General features: G+C 43.6%; 1 protein-coding gene across 3 annotated transcripts in view; it reads left to right on the top strand.

The window, feature by feature from the left end:
• The window catches only part of TAFAZZIN (tafazzin, phospholipid-lysophospholipid transacylase), a 70,734-nt gene that overhangs the window by 11,974 nt on the left and 39,719 nt on the right, over positions 1–19,041 (top strand). For all 3 annotated transcript variants that reach the window (XM_085629716.1, XM_085629718.1, XM_085629717.1), the window contains exon 2: positions 11,822–11,966. In XM_085629716.1, coding sequence (XP_085485842.1) covers positions 11,858–11,966 — 109 coding nt within the window. In that variant the 5' untranslated portion in view covers positions 11,822–11,857. The remainder of the gene's footprint in view (positions 1–11,821; positions 11,967–19,041) is intronic.

Below are 19,041 nucleotides of genomic sequence, written 5' to 3'. Positions count from 1 at the left end.
GTCCTTTGCTTGTGAGCTAAAGGAAATGTTTACCTAAATCACTAGACAGGAATGCATCGGCTGAAGAGCAAAATAGATAATTCGAAGGTGAAATACAGCTTCTTGGCAGGCAGGCGAAAACTGGCCGAGGCAGGCACCGTTAGCTGCACAGGGAGTAGGACAAAGTTCATGGATACAGATGCGAGCTCAAGCTGAAACTGTCAGAGACAGAGAGCAGGGAAAGGCTTTGAGGAAAGAATCGGGCCTACTTGCCTGAACTGTAAAAATGGAGTACCTTAGCCATATAAAGTCGGTGGCTTTTCATACTTAGGAATTGAATATCCAGCCCATTGATGGCGGATCTGACAGAGAACATGTCGACGGTAGACACACATATGTTTGCGTCTTGGAAACTGGAACTGGAGGGAACATACATGTACTTGTGACATGCACATAGAATCGTTGGGGTCCAAGATAGGGGACATAACTGATCAGGAAAATCCACATTTCCACAGTAGGCATCCCTCATTGAAACTGGCATTGGGTTGAGTTCGGTTCTGCGTGGAATGGCAGCGGAGTTGCGACTTCACCTGCCCTTAAGGACTCGCACTACTATAGCGCGGAGATACCCCACCCGGGGTGATTCATGCGCTCTACAAATGACATAAATAAATAGAACCAGTGGGAGATGAGCACTGGCAGAACAGTAAAGATGACAGTTGCACAGTTTGGCATGTGGAGAACACAGAAAGCCCTAGGTGGGGGAGCCCAAAGTGCTACATTTAAACAGCTGAGGGGTGTCCCCTTTTCTATTTATTTAAAAGACGACTTTTGAAGTGTTCTAAAGGTCATGCCAAAGATTAGGATCATGCTGAGTGACTGACAAAGAGAGAGAGGTCCCTCATGGCCTCAATGGAGAAGCTGCATGAGAAAGTTGATAATGTGTACAGAAGGTTGGCTGTCTTCGATTCTAGAATGGAACAGGTGGACGGAAAAGTGATTAAAGCCAGTAAGGAAATTACCTAACCTAGCAACAGGTTAACAGCAATGAAGACATTGATGAGACAGCTCGCAGGAGCAGTCACATGGAACAGAGATGTGCAAAAAATGTGTCTTACCAGTAGTTAATAATTTATTCTTTAAAGTGCATCCACAGATTACACATGAAAAACACAACAGTTGATAATGAATAAATACAGTAAGTTAAAAATACATGTAGTTAAAATAATAAGCATAATTAGATCAAACAGAATAGATTGCAATGAATACTAATCAATTTACATCAACAAAACACCTAAAAAAACTCATTAATCAATAACAAATTTTCGCAATGGGATGATTAAAAAAATATAAAGTGCTTCTTTGTGCTTACTATAGAATACCTTAAAATCACAGGATACATTTTTTTCTTTTATTATGGGTTCAGCTTCTCACTAAGGTATTTAATGCCGCTCTGAGATCTGGAGAAACTCCAACATCTTGGTAAGGGGGCGATAATTCTTCTGCTATTTAAAAAGGCTGTGAGATCGGTACGATCTAACTATCGCCCTATTTCATTACTAGATGAGGGGGGGTAAAATCTGTGTGAGGGTGCTTTCCAATCACATTCACGACTGGTTTGAAGATGAAAAAATTCTAGCAGACAATCAAGCTGGCTTCAGAAGGGGCATCTGAATGGTTGGTAGAACAGGCCATGCGTTTATACTCCTTATGTATTAAACATACGAGGCAAAGGAAGGTCCCATTGCTTTTAACATTTGCTGACTTGAAATCTGCTTTTGCTGTGGTAGGCAGGGAGTTATTGTGGCTAGCTTTTTCAACTGCAGGGTCTGTCCGCATCAATATTTGATCACATCTTCGCAGAATCTGCCTAGAGACATATCTGTCAGGTGCGTTATGGATCACGGGGAGTATTTTTCGCAGAGCTTTTTGATAACCACTGGTGTGCCCCAAAGATGCGTTTTTGGTCCCTTTGCTTTTTTTCCCTAATCTTGAATGATGTCGGTCTGTACCTTGAATTTAGATTGCCTGTTGCTCAGTAACACAGTAACACAAGTATGCCTGTGTTATATGCAGACAGCGCTGTTTTGCTCCCTCTTACTGAGCTTTCTATCCATAAATTGGTTAAGGGCTTCCTTGATTATTGTGATATGAAACACTTAACCATTAATGTTCCTAAGACTACATTTATGGTATTAAAACCAAGGATTCTAGTCTTTTTATTTCTAAACAATGTTGCAGATCAAGCTGGAAACGTAATTTTTTTTAGCAAGCTTTTTTAAATGACACTTTAAGGCGCTACTAGATAAACACAATAACACTGTGTCATTATTTAAGGCCAACTGCTGCAATCAATAAGAATAAGCAGTCCCAAAAGTGTAGATCTTTTGATTATCCAGAGCAAGTTCCTGCCAAATTACTTTTTTCAATGTATTTTTGGGGCTTCAGCATAATTGATAAAAAAATATTGAAATATTTGTCAGGAGGCACAAAAAAGTACTATCCATTAGGGCAAGTCATTTGAATGGGGCTGCAGGAGCTTATGCCAAGGTTACACTCTCATAAAACAGATTCAGTATTAGATACAGAGATAAGCGAAGAAAGCGACCTTGATTTTTAGGTCGAGCCTAGCGCAGCGTGCATGTGCTGCTCTAGGAGAGGGCCTCTTGGAATCACTCTAGACTTTTAGCAAGCTTGTGCTTGTTGTTGGCACATTTTATTGGCCTTTGCATGTGGCTTTCAAAAATGAAAGCACGCAATTGGCCAAAGGCGGGTGCATGTACCACCTTTTCTAAAAATGTTTACTCCCACGGCATCCACCTTGCGGGAGCGAGCAGTGACGTGCAGGGTGCCATCTGTTGTGTGTCAATTTTTATTTATTTATGTCCGTAACCAAAGCCATGCCGTGCTCTGGGGCATACTTACTTGTTGGAGTTCCGAGAAGCTGTGGGCAACATAAACCTCTCTATATGTGTTGTATAGATGGAATGCCCCTGGGTGCCGATTAGTTTCAAGTGTGGGTTAATAAAGCATTTCAGACGCGTTTAACCGGGGTAAAAGAACTCGTAGATGGCTGTTTGTAGAACTCCATAAAAGGCATTTTAATTTATAATGCCAATAGGTCAAAATCTTGTTGTTATAGTAGTGCTTAATTTGAGCTGGTGTTTTCCTGCACTCCCAACCACAGTATGGTACTGGGGGCTGCAGATTTGTGGACTGCATGCAGCTAGACCACAATAAAAAAAAAAAATAATAACTGCCAGATCTACTTTCATATGTGATCAAACAGCCACACTGCTCTACAACATAACCTAAACACATTAGCAAAGCCAACAGCTCCTCATCTGTCTCCTCTTTCTGTCTCTATCACCTTACCCATCTCCTTGTCTTTTCATCCCACTCTCTCTCTATCTCTTATTTAACCCACCCATTCTTCTCACACAATATCTCACTTCCTCTCAATTTATCTTTCATCTTATTCACCCTGTTCTCTTATCTCTCCCCCTCTCTCTTTAACCCTTATCTTACTCCTTCACCCAAGTCGCATCATCTCTCTCCCCCTCTTTCTCTCTCACCTTACCATTTCACCTCTGTCTTCATCTATCTTCCCCCCTTTCTCTCTTCTTACCCATCCACCCATGTTGCCCCATCTCGCTCTATGTCCTTCAAATCTCTTGTTTCTTCACATCTCAACGCTTCAAACCTCCCATTACGAACCAGTGAACATAAAGGGTCTTCTAAACCTTCACAGCTGTGGTTCAGGAAATAGGAAACACCTCTACATAGTTGGCATTAAGAGGGCCCTGTAATAGGCTATAAACAGACTTCTCCTAAAAATACTTGTCACTGCGCTCTACCCTCAGCCCAGCCACCATCTTCGCCCTCCTCCCCAACCATACTTTAACAAACAGCACAATTGTGTAGCACCCGCTGTCTTATGTAAGTTTAGTGCTCATACAAAATACGTCACGCAATGGAAAAAATGGGCATATTGATTCACTGCATACTATCATTAACTAATTTACATTTTAATTTTTGTCATGCTCCATTACAATGCATGTTCTAGCAAGTCATCTTCCCTCCTCACTATCCTTACTTGCACCCGCCTCCCACACCACTTCCACATCAAGGCTGCTTCCACCCGCCCGTTGCCCCCGTCACAGCACTTCAAAGGCTTGCATTTTTCAAATCTGTAAAATAAATATTTCATTAAAGCCACCTCACAGGGGTGAGACAATAGACACAAGAGTGTGTGCATGTATATTTGCGCGTGCATACCTGCATGCATGTGTGTCTCAGTGTGCACATTTGCATAGGTATGTAGGAGTGCCTGTGTGTGCTTATATATCTGCATATGTTTGTGTGTAAATGTATCTGCTCTTGGTAGTACTGTATATGTATGTGCATGCTTGCTATATGCATTTCTATTGTGTGTGTCTGTGCTCCTGCTTGCATGCGTATGTGTGCATGAGTGTGCATATATATATATGCTTTTGTGGTTGCATCTATCAGTGTAAGCGGCTGCAGGTGGCTGTGTTTCCAAATATGTGCATGTCTGTCTGTGCATGCATATTTCTATGTTTCTGTGCTTGCACGTTTGTGTGTGTCTATCTGTGCATCTATGTTTATATTTAAGATTTTTTTTAAATGCACACAAAAGACCCAGGGGGGGAGTGAAAGTGCTTTACTAAAAACAATATCTGCGACAATAACTACTGCCTGGGAAAATATTAGCCTCATTAGCACTTATAAGGGGCCATCCAGGGAAGGGAAAACAGTTCTCTTTACGTAGTACTGGCACTACAAATCCAGCAATCGCCAACAATGTTTGATTATGTCTGCCATGGGTCTGAGACCTATTGTGACATCATTCACAGGATGGCCATATAAGGCAACAAAAATGATTTACTTTATTATAACTTCTCAACATGCTGCACAGCAGGTACACTGCTCTACAACATAGCCCAAACACATTAACAAAGCCAATAAGTCTGGCAAAACACTTATAAGGTCCCAAAGGCGAGACCTATTGGCTATGCCAATGCTTGTTTAACATGTAAAGCAATGGGAACCACTCTAGGGATGTACACCATTAACAGTAAATGAACATCTCTCCTTCCCGGTGCATGGAAAAACTGTATAAGGCCAATTCCTGTAGACTTAGATTTTAGTGAACTGAGAGGCATTATATGGGACTCAAGACAAACTATTTGAGATGTTTACACCTGAATACATGTATTTTTTTACCACCTCCAATCTTCTTTCATTAAAAAACACAAGGTCCGTGAGACCTAATACTTCTGGTGCCCATTATCCTAACTTTGGTTTTCCTGTCATTTACAGTAAGGTGATGAGCAAAAGGTAAAGAAGCTAAAATATCAATTTGTTTCTGTAAGCCAATTGGGGTGAGTGACAATAATACAAAATTGTCCATATATAATAAGATGGAAACCTCCCTTGATCCAAGCTTAGGGATATCAGTTATATCCTGTTTTAAAATAATAGGAAAATCAGACACACCTAAAGAAAATAACAATGGAGCCAAAATACAACCTTGCTTAAGGCCATTGTCAACTAGGACTTTTTCAAAAAATTCATTTTCTGGGCCCAAAAGAACTCTCATCCAATTAGCAGAACTAACACAAATAAACAGACACGACGATTCGGAACAAATACCCAGCCTCACAAGTTTATGTCAAGGAATGGAACAATCAACAGAGTCAAAGGTTCTACTGAAATCAGCAAACGCCCCGAAAACCTTAATTTAACGCAGCCTCACATACTTTTCACCAATTTTATATAGACACAGGATATTATCGATGGTAGAACACGCTTTCTGAAAGCCTGCCTGCTCAATAGGCAATAACTGAGTAAACTCCACCCAAGAATCTAAATGATTTAAAATTCATTTGGCAAAAATCCTCCTAGTCACATCTAAGAGTGCAATGGGGCGATAGTTTATACAGAGATTATGATCACCTTTTTAGGTCAAAGCCTACCAGACAACACAGCTGTCTGTTTTGCTAACGAAATCTTGGGGACAATCGGAACGCCTCCATGGGAATGCATTCTGCCCATTGTCTACCATTGGCTTTGTAACTCACATATGCTTGCTTTCTTTTTGGTGGCTTTATTTGTTTTAGGCTGTCAAGCTTGAGTTCGTACCTTCCCTTGCTCAAACCCTTTTACTGTATTCGTCCGCCAATACTGAATTTTTGTAAACAGGCCTTTAAATCTTGTTCTTATCTTGTCACATTTTGCTGTGCATTCAGATACAGAGGTCACATGTCAGGCTGTCTTCCAGGGAGCTTGGTGTTTACTTTTCTTTCTCTGACTTCAAAGTGGGAGGATTTACATGGCAATCATGCTGGCTACTGGGGAGTGTAGTACAATGTTATTTTTTTTTATCATAACACAAGTCAAAATTTAAATGTCTGTAAATCAACAGATATTTCACAATAAGGAAAGCACTAATGAAGCACATTTTTGAGTAATTATGAAGTGTGGTGGAAACAAATGTTTTAATAAGACCAAAACAAATCGATACGCTAGGTGATGACATTTCCAAACATTATCATTTGTGCGCTGTATACTGTAAAACTGTATGTCTGTGCAAATGTAATGGTCATTTCAATTGAAGATGTGTTGTTTGTAATGGCAGTGTGCTACCACACCTGTACACTCCACTTTACCCCTCTCCACCACTCCATACCACTGCATTCTACTCTGTACCACTCCACACTACTCCACTCCACACCACTCCCCTGTGCGTCATTGCATTATACTCAGCCCCACTCCTCTCCACACTAAGCCACTCCACTCCACGCTGCTTCACCGCACTCTGCTCTGCACCACTCTAGTGTAAGGCACTTCACTCAAAGCCTCTCTATTCTACACCACTCTTTTCTATGCCAATGCACTGTAACCCACACTACTCTACTGTGCAACACTGCATTCTATGCCAAACAACTCTAATCTACTCTGCACCACTGCTCTCTACAATACTTTGCCACTGCACTCGATGCAACTTCGCTGTACACTGGAACAATCTATTCTACACAACTGCACTCTACGCCCCTACAGTCTACCCCAGGGGTCTTCAAACTGTGGGGCACGACCCCCAGGGGGGCCGTGGAGTGATGCAAAGGGGGTCGCGCCTTCCCAGTCACACTTCTGCCCAGGCCCAAGGGCTTCAGCCCCCCCCCCCCCCCCCCACACTTCCCCCGTCCTGTGTCTCAGCCCGGGCTGCTGCAGTGAAACTTGAGCTGCTGGGGGCTCAGCTGGGCAGTGTCTGGATTCCTATCTCCAGCACCCCCGTGTTTTTTCACAGGTCTTTAAAGACCATTTGCATTTTAACATGCCTTTGTAAACTGGTTACAGAGGCTTAGGTTTTTTTGCTGGTTCCAGTACTCCCTGGGTCCCCACTGTGCCTATTCCTTACATTTGGATTTTACATTCACTGCCGTAGTGTGAGAATGCATTTCATGGAAAGGAATACAAAGTTGGCTTCCTGGGGGCGCAGTGTGTGAAAGTTTATTGTGCTTTTGAAGCACCTGCTGCAGCGTTTCTTTCCCGGCAATTACCAGGCCTCACATAAATATCAAGATAACTCGTGTGATTAATTATCTTCCTGGAGAGAGATCAGTGTTTTGTATAGTTGAGGTTTTGACTTAGGTGAAGTTAGTGCAGAGGGTTAATATGCCTGCTGCAAAGAACGTGTACCAAGTAGATTACAGAGTGCAGATCAGCAGGTTACTGCTTTCAAAAGAGACATCCTTTTGTTACTTGCAATTTATAACTTAAAGTCCTAATATAGAATAGTGAGCTATTAACTTTCATCCTAGAACAGCATGCACACTACAAAGAATACCTTATTAGACCATTGATTAATGTTGCAAAAAGGGTTAATTTGGCTAGAAATCAATTCTTATTATTAAAGGAAACTCCCAACTATGCTGTTTCTTTTTCGACTCTGAGTTTGTGCTTCTCCACACCAAGCACTCTTGAACTATACTGCCTACCAGTATGGATGACATGTGACTCCTATACTTTTAGTCCTTTGGCTTATGTAACATTTCCTATACACTGTTTTACACACGTATGATTGATTGTCTCTGTGTAATGTGTGTGTGATGCAAAGTGCTCGGACACCCTACACTGGTATGAGTGGCGCTATATAACTAATTCAATGCATCTGAGAGTGTGGGGTTATGGAGACTTGGTCACTGTTAAAGGGTGCTAGTGAGAGAATCCGTGGTGGGGGTGGTCATTGGGGGGGGGCACCAACAAACATTGTCGCACAGGGCACCACCAGCACTAAAGCCGGCCCTGGGAAGTATGCACAGATAAGCGCTGAAAATACCGCTTTAGGTGACGGCTTTTTTTTGTACCGACAGGGCCATCAAAATAATCTGCTGGTAACCCTAACCATAGGACTGGAAGTTTGTTGCAGGATCAGCACATTATTTATTTCCTTCACCCTCGATCCCCGATTAATGCCGCAATAGTTTAACTTAGATCTTAAAGTCTACGCCCCGTCAATAACATGCTGAGTTACTTCATGGGTCTGGGAATGCACCCTGCATTCAGACAACTCATTCCTCATTCTCGCCCTTTATTGTCACGCTCACCTTGCACTCACAGTGATCACAATGCACTCACACTGATCACCATGCACTTGCACCATTCACCCGCTCACCTTGCACTCACAGTGATCACTCTGCACTCAAAATGCACTTGTCCTGCTCACACTATACCTCAACCTGCAGTCACACGAGTACACTACTCATCCTGCACTCATGTGACACTTCACTCACCTGTCCCCCTCACTACTCAATATGCAACTCACTCAAACAAGCCCATCAGTAATCATACATTCATTCATCCCATTCTGAACTTGCATCCGCACCCAAAATGAGAGAGGACAGCAAGGGAGTGAGAGAATTTGATTGAAGAGGTCAGGGATGAGGAGAAATGCGAATTGCCGAAGAGAAGTGTGGACACGCAAGAAGTGAGTGTGATCCAAAGGTGAGGGCTTCTGTTAGAACAAAGGGGAGATGTGAAAGAGGAATGGGGGGACTGGAGAGGTGTAAGATACAAATAGACAAAAATTTGAATGAAGAGACGAGGTGAATGAGAAGTGCTGAGGGGCACGGGAGGTGACAGGGCCAGAGAGGCCATGAGATAAATGTGAGAGACTGTTAGAGATGAGGGCAGTGAAAGGACAGAATGGCAAGAGGTGATTAAAGGTGAAGTGAGAGGTTGAATGGGGAGAGTTCAGAAGTTGTAAAAAGGGGTGAAAGAAAATGACCTGCAAAGTGAGAGAGGGATCCGGGGTTAGGAGAGGAGAGAGGGATGGAAGGGAGGGGGTGAGAGGAAAGCTGCATGGGTAAACGGCTTAACTCTACACAAAACCGCCAGGGTTTTAAGGGACCCCTGCTTCTTCCGGTCAGGGCCAGGTGAGCTTCTAATGTGGCAGCACGTATTGCTGCAGAGTGGAAGGCCCTTCACAAAGGTTGACTTGAAATCTTTCTGATGATAATTGCTGTATTTTGGTTATAAATGGGTACTGATTGGGTGAAATCTTTCCTCAGCGTTACTGTGTGTAACAAATATCAAAATAATGAAGCAATGCTATCCCAAAATACGCGGCATCACATAACCTCATTTACATTTTCATCCCACGCAATTTAGTCAACAGGTTTAGACATTTTTGTCAGGAGGGGGTCCTTACGCCTCAAAATGTTGACAGGGGGGTTCTCGGTATCCAAAAGTTTGAAGAACTCCATTCTGAAACTCTACTCCACTCGGATTTACTCCGCTCTGCGCCTTCAACTTCAAAACACTCTACTCCCTCCACAACACTCTACTCTATTCCCCTTCACTCAACTCTATACCACTCTACGCCTCTCCATAACACTCCACTTTACGACACTCTATGCCACTCTTCTTTATCTCAATAACTTTTCGCCATGCTGAACAGCAGCCACGCTGGTGTACAACATGCCTGAAACATATTGGCAAAGCCAATAGCTCTTGCATAGGCGAGACCTGTTGGATTTGCCAATGTTTGTTTATAAGGTGGAATTATGTTAGTACCTTGTCAAGACTGGTGCACAGTGTCTGTCTTTAAACAGAAATCAAACGGCGGCTTCAGGTTACTTGCCCATAAATAGGGAACAATTTTAACAAGGCGGGAATACCATCAGGTCCCTGGCGCAACAATTATTATTAAAGTTGGAAATGGCTTTGACAATTTTATCGCAAGAAAATCTAAGGGAACCAAAACCTCTTTTTAAACATCTGAGTCTCAAATCCTGTAAATCGGGGGGGGGGAAAGACGCATACAGAGCACAAAAATAAGAACGACAGATCTTCTTCTACTGGGATATGAGTTTTGATGGGATCCCTACCCAAACTTCTGGCTATTACAAGTTAGAACTTATGCATATCACGAGAAGAAACCGCCGACTGTAGATCAAACCATTATTTTGCAACTTTTGTAGGTTTGTTAATTTTCCTTTGTAACTTAGAACATTTAATAGCTCTAGACATCTGAGGAATAAACAGATGTCTAGGAGCCCTAATATAAATGTTTTGTTTCACTCCGAAAGAATCCCCAAACGAGCATAGGTATGCCTCAAATACTTCTACATCCTAAGAGAGAAAACCACCATAGACACATCGCTCAGCCAAGTCATAGGAGCATCTTGTGGCACATATTTCCAAACACATACATGATCTTAAATGAAAACTAGAGACCTTTTCTTCCCACCTTACAGCAGGGCAAAAATCCAATGAGACAAAGAGCTGGAAACGATCACTACAAGAGTGAGGGCGTATTTCAAAATTGGTAACAACATGGAAAGCCCAGTATTGGATAAAAATATAATCATTCAGTGATCGGTATGAACCTCTCTGCCAAGAAAAATGATCAGTCAGAAAGGTCAAACTGCCCGTTGATCATGGCGAGATTGAACCCCAGAGTTCAAGAGAGTAAGGTAGACGAACGAACACAACACTTCTTATTTGGGATGCAAGGAGACGAAAGACCACCGAGAACGTTTAATTCAGAAAAAAACATATTCCTGTACTCAGAGGCAGTTATTCTTGTATTAAAATCACCTAAAACAATATAAATATTTTTGGGTACTTCGCTAATAAGCTTAAAAGGGTCTTTTGAAGCAAAGATAAAGAAAAGTTAATGGCGGGACTTAAATAGATATTGCAGGGTAAAAATGCACAATTTGAGAGAGCAAGAAGACTTCTCATGAAGCTAGGCAAGTACGGAGGAGAGCGTGCCCACAAGCATGAGTATGTGCTTCCAAAAAGAGCCGACCGCGCACGCACGCACCACTCCCCGGCCAGCAAACACGATTACAGTGCCAGAAGTGTGTTTTTCTTTTACTGTGACAAGCACGCGTGTGCTTCAAAATACCAGCATTAGTTATTCACTCGTGCACGGCTATCATTTACTTTGTGTTTTGCTTTTACTTTGACAGTTTTCTCATCACTTCTTGCCTCGTGCTCTATCTTGCTTTCTTTTTTTTATCATTCACTCTGTGTTTTGCTTTTACCTTTTCTCACTATTTGTCACCATGTCCACCACCACCATGTCCACCACCACCATGTCCACCACCACCATGTCCAACCACATCCACCCCCACGTCCTCCACCCCCACGTCCTCCACACCCACGTCCTCCACCACCACGTCCACCACCACGCCCAGAACCTCCACCACCACCACGTCCTCCACGCCCACGTCCACCACCGTTGGTGGTTGGATAGAGTAAAGTGTGATGTAATACGCTGAAGTAACACGGTCTGTTTCCTTCTTGGTAGGTGTAGAGGCGAGCCACTGCTTTGGTGATATCCAAGATGCCGCTGGAGGTGAGATGGCCTTTTCCCGTACGACCCCGTCTCCCATATACTTTGACCAGCACCATTGTTATGGGCCTTGTGGGCACCTACAGCAGGTTCTGGACCAGTAAGTTTTCCAGGTGGTTGGGACTATATTTTCTGAATAAGCGCATAGCTGGCTTGATCTAGGTATACAGTACAGTGTGATCCCTGTGGCCTCTCCTTTGCTTGTTTGTCCTTTTCCCATGCACATCATAAGAAAAAAACTGAGCTCCTTTTCTGTCTTGTATCCACTTTCAAGCTCAGACAGTAACAAGAACTGTACATGTATTCCAGGTTGGGTATTATTGATACTGTTCACTTTTGCAGATCAGTTGCTCGGAGGCGAGGCCTACAGAGGGCAGTTTTGTTACATTGTACACAGATCAGAGACGTGTTTAGGTAGGGTATTCTTATGTACAGTGAAACACTGAAAAACGTGGTATTCAAGGATTGATACAGTATTGTGGCAAAATCACATTGCCAAAGGGTATTGGGAGTATATTTTCATAGGTAGCATCACTGGATTGCATAGAGGCTTTTGCAAATACCTAAATTAAATAAGTAAACAGTGGCACAGCTCATACAGCAAAATAGCTGCATAATTGGTAACAGTCATGGTGGAATTATTTTCAGGACTTTCCACGCACCAATCAGTGGCAGCATGGGCAGAAGACCAACTTCCATCACAAACTGAAGGGGTACAGTACAGGTAGTGCAAGCTTCCTTTCCACAGGGGACAGGTAGCCAGACAGGTGTATCGCAGACTGCCTTTAACCCGTCATAGCTACAGCAAAGATAGAAACAGTGAGGCTTCTTACCACACAACATGGCAGAAGGAAAAGCTTCCCTCACATACATAATCAATATAGCAGAGAGCAGCAATGCAAGCTTCTCCCAAGCAGAACATTAAGTGCACAAACCGCTACAAATCAGCCTAACCCATTACTCAGAACAGGTACAACAGAGACAGCAGCAGAACTTCAAGCTTCCCACATGCTTACATGGACCAGAGAGGCAGGGCGTGTTACCAAGTGAACAAGAGTCATGTGAAAGGAACACCATGACTGCAAAGGGGGCCTGTCTGGTGGTAGAGGGTCCACAAGGGTCCCCTATCAGCCTCTAGGCATCACCATTACATCCTGGTCATCTGATGAGGGGGAATCAGGTGGTACCACTGCAGCCAGCCTGCAGGCCCACACGGATCTCTGTGTCCGCAGGAGCGGTGCAGAGGGTGGGAGGACTGAGGCACTTATCAGCAGAGAGCCTCAAGCATCACCACTGCCTGAAAGAAGGACTATGTTGAAACAATATCCTTCATCCCTTCTCAGTCTGCTTCTTTTGTCCGGAAGGCTAAGGTTTTGCTGGTAGGGCCTGGTTGGTACCCCGCTCTTGATCATAGGCAAGGCCATCCTTCTACACCCAAAGGCAGTCCTGGGAGCTAGCGAACAGCCACTCGGGTGTGTTGGCAGGGTGTATTAGGGGGTTCTGTGGTGAGTGGGCCAATCAGTTAGCCAACTGCACTGAGGCATTGCTGCCTACGTCTGCTTCCACTATCCGGAACAAATGGACATTAAAAAGAATGTAAAGCCGAGAACTATCTCAGCTGATGTTGTGAGGAGCACCTGGCTTTCCTCTTGCAACATGAATGTTTGTGTTTCTTGTAATGCATTTGCAACCTTTATAATCGGTGCGCTTGGCGTATTTATATGGTATTTCTGTATCGTGAATCTAGCCAAAAGGCAGCGGAGCTCTGTACAAGGCAAGCCTATGGATAATGAGAGAGAAAGCTTGGCTGTGGAATGTTAACACCGTGTTCTGTAATGACGTGAAGCTTCAACTTTTCCCTAAATTGGAGCAGCGTTGAAGTAGTCCTTATAGATGGTGTTCCAGATCCTGGATGGGTAGATGCAAAAGTTATGGAGTCTTCTGTTTTTTACACTTCTTTGTCTGCAGTCTGATGGTGTTCTGGCTGTTGGTTAGCCAAGAACAACACGAGATTGTGAGCTTATCTGTCAGATAAGCGGGGTGCTGGTTGTGATGGCTTTGTAAATGATGCAGCTGGCTTTGAAGGTGGTGCGGGCAGGCAGTGGGAGCCAATGGAGTTCCATCAGGATGGGGTGATGCGATCCTATATCTTCAGGCCCTGGATGAGACGTGCTGCGATGTGTAGGATGCCCCTAAGGGGTGCCAGTGTGGAGTCTGAGAGGCCATGGATTAGGGCTTCATCATCATCCAGATGAGAGAGTATAAGGACTTGGATAGTAGTTCTGAAGTCGCTTTCTGGAAGAAAGAGAGAGCAGGTACCAGGCTGTCTTTGTTTTTTTGGCAATGTGTTCCTTGGCGGTGAGGTTGGTGTCCAAGATGAATCCAAGCACTTTGGCATTCGGTAAGAATTTGAGTTTGAAGTAATCGAGGTTTATGTCGTTGAGCCAGGTTTGTACTGTATCATGTTTGTTGTTCTTGGCAAATAAAAGGAATTCGGTCATAGTTGGTTTGATCTTCGGGTAGGCACTGGACATCCAGGTCTCGGTGATGTGCAAGTAGTGTTTAAGGCAGGGGTCTCCAACCTTTTCTGTAGTGAGAGCTACTTCTGGTCAATCAAATTCATCGTGAGCTACTAAAGGCCCAGTAACTCGCGCATTTTTCCGAGAGACCCCCACGCCCAGTTGTAAGGATACTACAGTGTTTGAACTACAGTTGGCTGCGCAACCGCTGAGTGTAGTTTGTGTATTGATGAGGGCAGGAGGTTTATATTTGTACTGACATGAATATAATAATATCCTGCCTACCCAAGTGACTTCATATCGGTTGTAACACTTCAGACAGTTCAGGCTTTTAGATAAAGTTTTGCATTGTGACATTTGGCGCCCAAAATTCCAATCCAAAAAGCACATACACAAGGCCCACAATGCAATGTTCTATTGAGCAGAAAGCCAAGATTGGTTGAGAGTTGCATGTGATGTGTCCACTGGCATCTCTGGAAATGGATGATGGACATTTATTTTTATCAAGACACATTTACACGTTGCTCTTCCAGCCTTTGTATTAGTGTGCTACTTAAATTACATTATTTGTGATTCAAAACTTTCCTAATTTAAAAAAAGTATCCCTGTTCAAAGCTGCGTTATGTGCATTATCACACTTGGCCAGCTACCCTCACTGCAGAGAATGGGAACGTTTTTGCATGATGTGCATTGTACACCCTGTCAGCACACACACTTGGTACATAATGGATGCAGAGAGAACACCCACCAGCATCAAGAACACTTGGTACATAATGGATCATTATGCAACTTCCCTCCATGTGATGGACACTTTTTGACGTTCTGACAAGCATCGCATCACCAAATTATCTGCCATGAGACAGAATGTCAACACGGCAGCAAGCATGCCTAATGTTTTATTTAAGTGAGCCTTAGAAAGTGGCACTCATAAGAAACACTGTTTTATAACATTTCAGGTAAACCTGGTAATTTGAGCACGTATCCTCTTTTATGCAATTGAAGGATTTCTCTGCAAATTAAGAATTGTATGTATATGATTTTAATGGTTTGCATTTAACATTGTTAAGCTCTTGAAGCGGAAAACCAAACTGTTTTCAGTTTTATTGCAGTGTGCAAACATGAAGCTCAATTCAAACACGAGAAAGATCATGAATCATAGATAGGATCTATATTACATGGCAGCGTTTTAATCTGTTTTTTTATGGTTTCATGTGCCCTGGACTGCAATGAGTATCCAAGGGGGCACGCATCTGCGCGCCCTTCTGTAGCACTGCTAGATCAGAATATATCCCTAATCTTTCAACACATTATTCTTTTCTTTAGGCAATCATCCTTAAACAATCCTAAAAAGCAAAAACTAATCCCATCCCTCCAGCTTAATCTCGCATGTGCTTAAATTAAAAGGAAACCCCAAAACTGTTTTCTCAGCTATTACTGCGTCCCGCTTTCAACCAGCTACTAAATCACTCTTTTTCAGATAACAGTTACTTTTCTTGCCTCGTAATCTCTGAACAAATGTATAATAAACACATAAATCACTTACAAAGCCGCAACCGGCAACCTCATCATCATGTGCACTTCCATTCCCTGCTGCCAGCATTACGTTTTGTTCAAACCACTACTGTGCGTTATTGTAAAGCACGTACACGCCAAAAAACCAGGTGTAATTCTAACCCCGTGACCTGATCAGCTAGAAGTTTAAACATTTAAGAGACTGCTTTGAAAATTATTTACGTGCACTGCAAACACTTCAGCTTCATAATCATTGCATGAAAACGAAAAAGTAATCATCCCCAGTTTTCACCCATAATTCACATAAGCAATAAGCGCACGCTCCTTTACCCATCTCAAATACTATTTCCTCCCAAAATGCGACAAAAAATGACATGAAAAAACAAAATAATGCTGCTTAAATTAAGTAAAATAAAAACAAAAAACGTTAAAACGTGCAGAGATTAAAACGTCCCTGGGCTGCAGTGAGCCACCTCGCTGCCGCCTCTGGTGCAGGAAACCAGGGTTCGAGCCTCGAGGTCGCGTCCACATCCTGTGATTCTGGGCAAATCACTTCATCTCCCCGTGCCTGAATGTGTAATCATGTAAATACGGTGCTATGTAAAGCGCTCCAATACCTTCGGGTTGAGTTCGCGCTATATAAATATTCAACAAAAAATAACAGGCCAGGGTAGGGGCTCGCTACGGGTGTGGAGCTGATCAGGCCTGCGCAGGGTTCATTAAGCTTACCTGTTGCTCCGGTCGAACTGGTGGCAGGCTGAACAAGGCAGGCGCCACAGGGCCCGGTAGCAGTTTAATACTGCCTGCGCCACCTGCACGCTTTCCAGCACAGGCCGCCCCGCTCTGCCATGCCTGCTGCTGTGCACCGGCACTCGACGCGCAGGAAGAAAAACGCGCCACCAGGGTTTGAAAGGCAGGTGGCGGCTGCGCAGAGGCTAATGGAGGAACAACCTAATCCTCTTTGGCCCGCCCCTCCCCAGCTAAACTCAATTTGAGCAGCTGGTTTGGGTGAGGGCGGGTAACGTCGCCATAAAAAAGGCCGAAATATTATAACAATGCTAATAGGCTACTAAATTGTGACGCTACCAGCGCGAGCTACTGACGGGGCCTTGGCGAGCTACCAGTAGCTCGCGATCGACCGGTTGGAGACCGCTGGTTTAAGGCATTAGATGTCTGAAGCAGAGGAAATATTTGAGTGCTGTATCATCGGCATATTGGTGAATCTTGACGCTGTTATCTCCGAGTACAACACCAAGTGGCTCCTTCTAAATGTTGAAGATGACAGAATAACCACTGGGGGACATGCAAACAAACCAGTGTCAGTGGGAAAGTTAGAGGGAACCAGTGAAGGACATTGAATCCCATTCACGACTTGAGGGTGCATGTAAGGGTGGTATGGTCGACTGCATTGAAGACAGCTGAAAGGTCCAGCTGTATCTGAAGACAGGGGTCATCTTCATCTGTGGTCAAGAGGGCATCCAACAATGTGTGAGGTGGCAGTCTCCGTCCTGCGGTGTGATCTGAAGCCAGTCTGGTAGTCATACAGGAGGTGGCTAGCATTGATGTGACCTTGGAGTTGAACGTGGTCTGCTTTTTCAGTGTTCTCGGCGCTCAGTGGTAGGTGAGTGATAGGCGGCACTTGGTGAGGTCATCAGGGTCGAGTTTAGGCTTCTTTAGGAGTACACTCATTTTCACTGCAGCATTATGCACTGCAATGGAGGTGAAGGTAGAAAAGGTGTATTTTGTCAGGCTGCTGTGGGGCCAGCTCTTGAATAATTGCAATCATTGTGCCAAACTGCAAAAATAGTTATTAGCAAATGTACGAGAGCTTGCCCTCTGCTTCCAAATATATTTATTTGTTGAAATGTAGAGATAATTGGCACCTGCAGTGCCCTGTTGCAAAGATGCACTCTGCTTCAATCTGATCTGCAGAAGGTTCTTAATATAGAAAATAAACTCATCCATGTGAATTAGTACCTGGGAAAGAAGTTAAAATTACGCCATAAACAGCAATACTTTGCACTTAAGAAAAGCAGAGCTTAATTAATTTGAAAGTTCTGCTACCAGGAATGCGAATTATGTGCCCCCTTCACCCAAAAACATTTCACATTCAACTTCCAGAATTAGGGAGTAAAATAATCTGGAGCTCGACGAGCATCCTAGGTCGGTGTTTGGTTGTCATTCCTGTTCAGATTGAAGTTCTTTTGCAGCCTTTTCTCTGAATTTCTTTTGTGTCAAGCCTTACTTTTACTTCGACTTTACTAAGTTTCTCAACTTTAAACTGCACGAAGAGCGGCTCACAGTAGAAACCATGATGCGTCAGTGTTGGTCCTTTCCATTCAAATGAGGGTCTGTCCTGGCAGCTGAAAATCCATAAAATTTTGTTTTTTTGTTGCTCGATCATCTCACTGTGTCTGAGCTGCCACTATATGGTTTATACAGCAAGGTAAAACAAGGCTTTACGTATCCGGGAATTTAATTTCACAAGATGACGGCTGATTAAGCAAGCCGGTCTCCATCCACAAACCAGACGTAGCCTGCACTTCTGTCCAGGTGGGTATTCTAGTAGCACTCGAACACTGGTCATTGAATATACAGAAAGGCTCCAAATAGTCCGCAGAGATCGATTCGGGGAAAGTTTTGGTCTCTCTGGCAGAGCTTCCCTAAAGTCCTCCATAGGTGTAAACTTGGCTGTTCAAATAGTGGGATTCCAGAAAACTCACTACATCTTACCGAACCCCGAAATCCTGTAGGGGAATGAGAACTAAGGGTCCATGCCTTCTTCAACCCAGTTAAGGCATCCTCATAGGACTCACCTTTCTGTAGTCTCAGCTTCACTTGCTGCTCTCAGTCTGAAACCAAGCTACTTGGTGGAGAGTTGGGGAATTGGACCTTTGACTATATCAGCCGAGGGAGAACTCACTGACAGCCGTTGCCTCACATCCAGGAGGATCCCCGCTCCACAGACAATTTAAAGAGTGGAGAACACAAGGATCAGGAACCCAGGAGGCAGAGCGTTGCAAAGGAAGGAATAATGTTGGAACACACTTGCAGCCACCCTAAGCGTCCCAAGTCTCACTCTTTGCAATGTTAGCCTTGCATCTCGGAGGCAGGCTCAGTGGCATCAGTGACATTCATGTGATA

This window comes from Triturus cristatus, chromosome 10 (genome assembly GCF_964204655.1).
Source record: "Triturus cristatus chromosome 10, aTriCri1.1, whole genome shotgun sequence".
In the NCBI taxonomy this organism is placed as follows: Eukaryota; Metazoa; Chordata; class Amphibia; order Caudata; family Salamandridae; genus Triturus; species Triturus cristatus.
This window is presented reverse-complemented; position numbering and strand designations above follow the sequence as displayed.